This window comes from Thamnophis sirtalis, unplaced genomic scaffold (genome assembly GCF_051295495.1).
Source record: "Thamnophis sirtalis isolate CommonGarterSnake01/CBP01778 unplaced genomic scaffold, rThaSir2_p1.2 scaffold_14, whole genome shotgun sequence".
Classification (NCBI taxonomy): domain Eukaryota; kingdom Metazoa; phylum Chordata; class Lepidosauria; order Squamata; family Natricidae; genus Thamnophis; species Thamnophis sirtalis.
Genome location: NW_028261394.1, coordinates 32,529,999 through 32,537,890, shown reverse-complemented (window position 1 = coordinate 32,537,890; position 7,892 = coordinate 32,529,999). Strand labels below are relative to the sequence as shown.

Here is a 7,892-nt window from a genome sequence, read left to right as displayed (position 1 = left end):
AAATTCCTATTTTACAGTAAGCAAGGATTAAACTTGGCTAATTGGTGGATATTAGAGCAACAGAAAATTCCAAGGTTACGTTGAACCCCTTTGCTGAGAAAATGACACAAATGAAGTTGGTAGGAGTCAGAGTTACTGGACAATTTGGAAATCCAGTTTGGGGGCATGGCAGGCTGGGTCATTGCCGGTTCTGGCGACCCAAGCCGCCAAACCACTAGTCGTTCGGCTAAACCAGTCTGAACCGGTAGGAGTCCACTACTGCCCCTGTTCCTCCTCAACCTCCTCACTGTCCGACTCTGCTGCCAGCTCTGTAGACTGGGGCTGGAGCACAACAGAAACTCAAACATCGGAGCCTTCTTTCATTGGGGATGTTACTTGGAACCCTGGCATTGAAGTTCCTATGAAATTTAGCCAATGGCTGCATTTGGCCCAAGGACTCCAATTGCCAGCCTCCTGTTATAAAGGCAGCTGCTGCCCCAAGGGCCTATTTACCAATACTCATTTCTTCCAAAGCTACAAGTTAATCTTGGGTTAACAACCCTGATGCACTGAATGTCCAGACCTGACAGGAAATGGGAGTCAGAAGGGAGGTGTCCGTTATTCTAAGAACAACAGGGCACTTCATGAGGAAGCCCGATGAGGCATTTCATTCATTTCGTAAACAAGAAGCGGAGCCAATTCCTCACTGCACTTTTTATAAAGGTAGCCAAGGGCAGTTCTACTGGGATGTGAACTCTCCGAATTGCTAACTGGCTGCTCTTGCTCATCGTCTGAAGAGACATGAAGCCCAGAGTGTGTCTGGTTTTCCTTTTCATAACTGTAGTTTTGCTGGATCTAGTGACTGGCCAAGCTTCCCCCTTCAAGACAAATAAGCACGCCAAGCGGAAAATCAAAGGTAAGTGATAGAGTCACAAAGGTGAAAATGTCACAAGGATAATATTGTTTTGAATTACACACCTGGGAAAGGGAATTTGGGAACTGGACAATGTAAATGGATTTTCTGTGTCCTCCCCATTATAGCTAAATGGCTGATACTGTATCTTTGGAAATATAAATATAAAGCCCATTTATTCAATGAGTTGAAGACCTGGTTATGCTTTCTTCCTATGAGTGGATGGCCTATAGATGCAGATATTGTATGAATAAATAGAAGGAACTATGGGACTCATTTGTACAAAGTGCAGTAGGTTTTTAACATAGTCATATAAGTGTTTGTCTGTCTGTCTGTCTGTCTGTCTATCTATCTATCTATCTATCTATCTATCTATCTATCTATCTATCTATCTATCTATCATCCATCCATCCATCCATCCATCCATCCATCCATCCATCCATCCATCCATCTACCTACCCACCTACCTACCTCTCTCTCTCTCATCTCTCTCTATATCTTTATTATCTATCTATCTATCTATCTATCTATCTATCTATCTATCTATCTATCTATCTATCTATCTATCATCCATCATCCATCCATCCACACATCCACCCATCCACCCATCTATCCATCTACCTACCCACCTACCTACCCACGTCTCTCTCTCTCATCTCTCTCTATATCTTTATCATATAACTATCTATCTATCTATCTATCTATCTATCTATCTATCTATCTATCTATCTATCTATCTATCATCTATCTATCTATCTATCTATCTATCTATCTATCTATCATCCATCCATCCATCCATCCATCTACCCATCTACCTACCCACCTACCTACCTACCTACCTACCTACCTACCTACCTACCTACCTCTCTCTCTCTCATCTCTCTCTATATCTTTATCATCTATCTATCTATCTATCTATCTATCTATCTATCTATCTATCTATCTATCTATCATCCATCATCCATCCTTCCACACATCCACCCATCTACCCATCTATCCATCTACCTACCCACCTACCTACCCACGTCTCTCTCTCTCATCTCTCTCTATATCTTTATCATATAACTATCTATCTATCTATCTATCTATCTATCTATCTATCTATCTATCTATCTATCATCTATCTATCTATCTATCTATCTATCTATCTATCTACCTACCTACCTACCTACCTACCTACCTACCTACCTACCTACCTACCAGGGGTGGGTTTCAACCGGTTCACGGCAGTCCCTGCGAACCGGTTGGTCGGCGAACCCGGAAGTAAGTAACTTCTGGGAACGGCAAAGGGTGCGCCCGCCCGCGGTCCTTACCCAGTTTTGACGAGTTCTGCGCTTCTACGCATGCGCAGGACGCATACAGCACCTGCACGATCCTCCAGGAGCAGCTGGAGCGTCGTGCAGACGCTAGTACGCATGCGTGCACCGCACGCGTGCACGAGGACGCCGCCGGCCCCGTTCCAACTGAACCGGTTGGAACGGGGCGAGAAACCCACCCCTGCTACCTACCTACCTACCTACCTATCCATCCATCTACACATCTACCCTCTACCTACCTACCTACCTACCTACCTACCTACCTACCTATCTACTTACCTACCTACCTACCTACCTACCTACCTACACATCTACCATCTATCTATCTATCTATCTATCTATCTATCTATCTATCTATCTATCTATCTATCTATCTATCTAGAATACACATTCAAACACATACATATTACAAACACACATACAAAAACACACTTGAATAATGTTTGTGTTAGATAATTATCTATAGAATTGTAACTCTTTATTATTGTACAATGGTCTGATTCTAAAAAGCTATTAAGAGCATGCAGGCATCATGCGGCATCAGCCTGCAACTTTAAATACATTTTTTTTAGGATTATCTTCCTTTGATTTCCACTCCTATATATAATGAAGAATATCAAAAATGTAATCATATGTGTGCCTCCTAAAAATAATATGCCTGGATTCAAACAATAGTAATATTTCAGTGTTAATAAATGTACTAATCTCTACCTATTTCTACCTATTTAAGAGAAAAATGGTGACCTTAAGAGTCAAATTGACAAGCTTTGGAAAGAGGTAAATGCCCTAAAAGAAATGCAAGCCTTACAAACAGGTAAGTTTCCTTTCACCTCCAGAAAAGGCTGCGATAAGCATCTTTGTACATGATCTATTTTTCAGTTGCCGCCTGAGCTTAACTACGGTACTAGTAGAGTTTTAATATGGGGATGGAGAGGAGACTATGGCAAATATGATTTCATTTCCTGTTGCACTAAATGCTATTCATCCTGTGGGATGCTGAAAAGGTGATTTAAAAGACCCTTGAAGAATCCCTGGTCTGGGACTTATTTGCTAAGCACTGGATTGACTTTACTTTGGCAGATTGCAAGACTAAATCAATGGAGGCTACAGATCTTGCCTTCCATGAACAGCCAAGGAGACTCTCATTTCCTGCTAGCTTTCCCCACTCTCATGTCAATATAGACACTTCTTTTCTTTTGTGGTATACTCTGAAGCCAGTGAGGTGTACCAGAAGGGGCTGTTTTCTCCAAGCTGAAATAGTACAAATAACATTCCCAAGTTGCTTTCATCTCCTCTATTACTGCCTTCAAGACCAAATCTTCTAACAGAGGAATAACATGGCCCTGTAGATTTACAGAAATAATTTAAAAAAAAAATATTTATAGAAGGTGGAAGGACTGGGACTCAATGAATGTTTTGCCTACAGGGCAGGCTTGATGTTGTGACGTAGCTTCCCGAGAAAGCATAAATCACAATCTTAGTCCCGGAATCCCTCTTTTATTTAAATGGCTGTGAATTATGGTCATTCAGAGCCCATAATGATTCACAAACAGATTGTAAAGATCCCAACAGATGTCTGCTCGAGTTCCCACAGTCTTTCAGGGTAATGTTGATAAGCACCCAGCTTTATCTCCCTTGAAGCACTGCCAGAGACTAATTGCCAATTAGTTTTGCAAGGCCAAATGGAGCACAGAGTCAAACAGGATTTCTCAGAGATTGAACCGACTAGATGAACAGATTGCTTACTGCAAAGGCTCACCTCCGTTTGCTCCTCTTTCATGTCTTATGGGAGGGACCAAACATCTCCAAGCCTAACTCCCGAGTCCCCCCTTTTTGTCTTAACTGTTCTTGCCTTCTGGCAGTTCTGCACATGCGCAAACGGTGAACAGGCTCACACGGTTCTTCTGCTTCACTGATATCAGACTCTGGAGTCTTCAGAGGCAGCATGTGGAGCAGTGGTTAGAGTGCTGTACTGCAGCCACTTCAGCTGACTGTTATTTGCAGTTCAGCAGTTCAAATCTCACCGGCTCAGGGTTGACTCAGCCTTCCATCCTTCCGAGGCGGGTAAAATGAGGACCCAGACTGTGGGGGCGATATGCTGACTCTGTAAACTGCTTAGAGAGGGCTGAAAGCCCTTTGAAGCGGTATATAAGTTTAACTGCTATTGCTATTGCTAGCATATATCTACCAGGTGGCCCTGGCCCCCTCTCTTCCTTCAATGCAGAACCCTCTTCCGAGCCTTCCCCAGACTCCAAGACTGGCCCATGTTCCTCCCAACATCCTCACTGACCAACTCTGTTGCCAGCTCTGCAGGCCACCGGCAGACCACAATATTTGATATTAATGCCCATCTATTCCAAAATAGTGCTCAAAATGATCTCCCAGTATCATATTTAACTTCTAAAGAATATTTCTGGGTCCATAATGTTTATTTTCATTCTTTTTAAAAGCAAGATATAGGCAGGACTCTGGAAATATGCTCATTTGCTTGGGGAAAAAAGAGGAGATAAACTGGGGAAATATATAGCTTCTGAATGTGATCATTACTTCATGCATTTCCCTTCCTTCCTCACCAACCTTTGTACTGTCCATTGAAGCATAAATTAAACCAACAGTATGGGTTTACCTAGTACACTAAGCCAAAAAAATCCTAATTGAAATTGACATTCCAAAGTAAATATGTTGTGAATGAAACTATTAAATCTTTTAACTATGCTTAAATTCCATTTGGAGCCAGTAACTAGAGAAGTAATCAGGAAAAAAAATCCTGAAAATAATGTAACAGTCTATCTACACAGAGGATAGGACATGGTGCCTCAGTGGCTAAGACGCTGAGCTTGTTGATCAGAAAGATCGCAGTTCACTGGTTCGAATCCCTAGTGCCACATAACTGAGTGAGCTCCCGTTACTTGTCGCAGTTTCTCCCAACCTAGCAGTTTGAAAGCACGTAAAAATGCAAGTAGAAAAATAGGAACCACCTTTGCTGGGAAATAGGGGTGGGTTTCTCCCAGTATTACTGGGGGCTCAGTATTTTGCATGCGTGCCCTCGCTTTGCTCTCAAACATTTTTTTATTGTACAATTTTAACCCAGATGTCTGATGAAGCCATAGGGAAGGAGATTCAGAAGAGCTAAAAGGAAGCACTTTTTGATGACAGTGGGTCAAAGAAAAAAGAACAGTGATGTTACTATCAGGGCAGCTTTAAAATGGGCAGAAATATGCCTTCTATCCAAAAAAAGCCACATATTCGTAAAATTGTGCATGACTCACCAAATAGCTGCTTTGCTTAGCAATGGAAATTTTGGTGCCAACTGTGGATGTAAATTGAGGGCTCTCTCTTGTAGGAAGTTAGCACCCACCCCTCTCCTGGGAAAGTGAGATATTTTGGGGAATATTGAAAGGACAGAATATTTCTCCTAAAAGGGAGGCAGAAACACACCCTCCCACACACCTTTGTCAATGGCCCATTAAGGCCTGAGCTAATCTATTCCACATAACAAAGATCTATCTCTTTCAAGTAGAGCCATAATAGGAATCCCAAAGCCCTTTGATTACATCACCATCCACCAAGAGTCAACCAAGCTTGGGACTCAGGACAGCCTACAGAGTTGCCCCTGCATGGCCCCATAGGAGTCTGACAACCAATCAGAATACAAACTCAAATTCAAAAACTCAGGGCATAAAACCAGGGCACTCTCAGCATCTCTTCCCTTCCCCCCCGCCCCCCAGGACCTTAAACCATGTGGTCAACCATTAAAAGCCATCTTTCCAAACAGTCTCCATGTTTCCAGTGTCTTTCTCCACCCTTGAAACTGAACCCAGAAGGACATTTCTTCCAACACTCTATTCCATGTGTGCTTTTCATTCCATTCACAGTCTGCCTCCGTGGAACGAAGATCCACAAAAAATGCTACCTGGTTTCTGAAGGCGCAAAACATTTCCATGAAGCCAATGAAGACTGCATTGCCAAAGGTGGGACCCTCGCTATTCCCAGAGATGGAGATGAAACCACAGCCCTGAGAGAATACAGCAAGAAGAGCTTGCCGGGGGTGGCAGACTTTTGGCTTGGTGTCACCGACATGGTAAACGAAGGCAAATTTGTGGATGTCAACGGAATGGTCTTGAATTACGTCAACTGGGACCGTTCACAACCTAACGGGGGGAAGCGTGAGAACTGTGTCTTGTTTTCCCAGCCAGGTCAAGGAAAATGGGCAGATGAGGTTTGCCGTACTGTTAAACGCTACGTTTGCGAATTCCTGATCCCTTAGACCTCTTTCCAACCACGGCTGTTGGAAGATGTGCTGAAATGACAGCTTGTGAGACTTGCCAATCTGGAGGAAAATATCTATTGCAATTCTGGGAGTGAAGTTCTTAGCTGCTCGTGGTTGGAGGGAGAAAAAATGGATGTCAGGGTTCCATATAGCATCCTCCATCAAATAAGAATCTGAGGCTAGAGTGTCTTCAAAATTCAAATTTATTAAAGAAGCCATGTTGGCACATCTGGGAAAACCAAATCTGAAAGCTTCCAGGTTTCTCCCACTCAGTTGAAAGTTCAAGACCCTGCCCCAACACCCCCAAGTCCATCACATGGTCCAATCAGTCACTGCCACGAAGGAAAATTCCTCCCATCCAGGTCAGTCCAGGTGCAGGGACAAAATGACTTTGACTCTCTGAGAAGTAATGTTATTATGGCTACATATCTCCCATGCTCCATACAATCCCCCCTCCCAGTTTCCCACAATAGAATATGATTGAATATGTGGCAATATGTATTGGGGCCCAATGCAAAGATGGCTTCCAAGACTGATAATAGAATGATCATAGATAGGCAGTTGAGTTGGAGTTTCTGGAGTCTTTCTGAGATTAGCCTGCTGTTTGAACATGGATTTGATGGGCCTTGAATTGTAGCAGACATGCTCCTAAGATCCCTTGTCTATTTAGAGTGAGATATGTTCAGCTTTGTCTAGTTAAACCAATGAGATGCATTGTGCTTCTTCTCATTGCATTATTTCGCTTGTGAATCATTCTAATTTTCTCTAGTTACTTGATCACTCTTCTCCTTCCCAGCTCAACTTTTATAATCTGGTTCTTGGACTGAATCTTGATAGACCACCCTATTTCTTGGGAAATGAATTCATATCTTGGTTAAACATTTTGGTTTAATCCACCCACCGTCCCATCGATCTAATTGAAGATTGAAATGCATTGTCCTTGAGAGGACAGTATGTCTTTTATAGAATATTTTACTTTTAAAGTCCAAGTTTAAGTCTTTTATCTTCTTGTTATATTTGAACCAGGAAAATTTTCTAATGTTTGATATATATCTCCATCTATAGAAATGAATGTTTAAAATTATTGTAGGAGAAGGATAAAAACCAAGTCTTGTAATACTGAATAGCATCTTCAATTGTCAATCAATAGATAACCCTAGCCTCTAAAATGTAATCTCTCAACATGCTTTACTGCTAGCCCAGATAGATCTTTTTCTATAAACTTCATAACATTTAATAAAGTTATTTTTAACAGCACTAAATATTGGTTGTAATTTTATTTATTTGTTTGTTTAAAAGATTCATATGGTTGTCCATCTTAAATATTTGGGGTGTCTCACAGTCACAGTAAAACCCATAGCCATAACACAGAAAAAAACAAAAAAAAAACCCTTTATGTGTATGCTCTCTCTAT

General features: G+C 41.8%; 1 protein-coding gene across 1 annotated transcript; it reads left to right on the top strand.

Annotated features, from left to right (window-relative positions):
* The first annotated feature begins 780 nt into the window (after window positions 1–780).
* CLEC3A (C-type lectin domain family 3 member A) lies at window positions 781–7,740 on the top strand. The gene is made up of 3 exons (XM_014056794.2): window positions 781–895; window positions 2,939–3,022; window positions 6,084–7,740. Exons 1-3 carry the CDS (start codon window positions 781–783, stop codon window positions 6,473–6,475), a joined length of 591 nt encoding a protein of 196 aa, XP_013912269.2. The 3' UTR covers window positions 6,476–7,740.
* The last annotated feature ends 152 nt before the right edge of the window (window positions 7,741–7,892 follow it).

What these genes read in the sequence shown, in the direction of transcription:
- CLEC3A (XM_014056794.2), top strand. Translation starts at nt 781, where the DNA reads ATGAAGCCCAGAGTGTGTCTGGTTTTCCTTTTCATAACTGTAGTTTTG. An exon ending in CGCCAAGCGGAAAATCAAAG is followed by an intron (nt 896 to 2,938) that starts GTAAGTGATAGA and finishes TACCTATTTAAG; the next exon opens with AGAAAAATGGTGACCTTAAG. An exon ending in AATGCAAGCCTTACAAACAG is followed by an intron (nt 3,023 to 6,083) that starts GTAAGTTTCCTT and finishes TTCCATTCACAG; the next exon opens with TCTGCCTCCGTGGAACGAAG.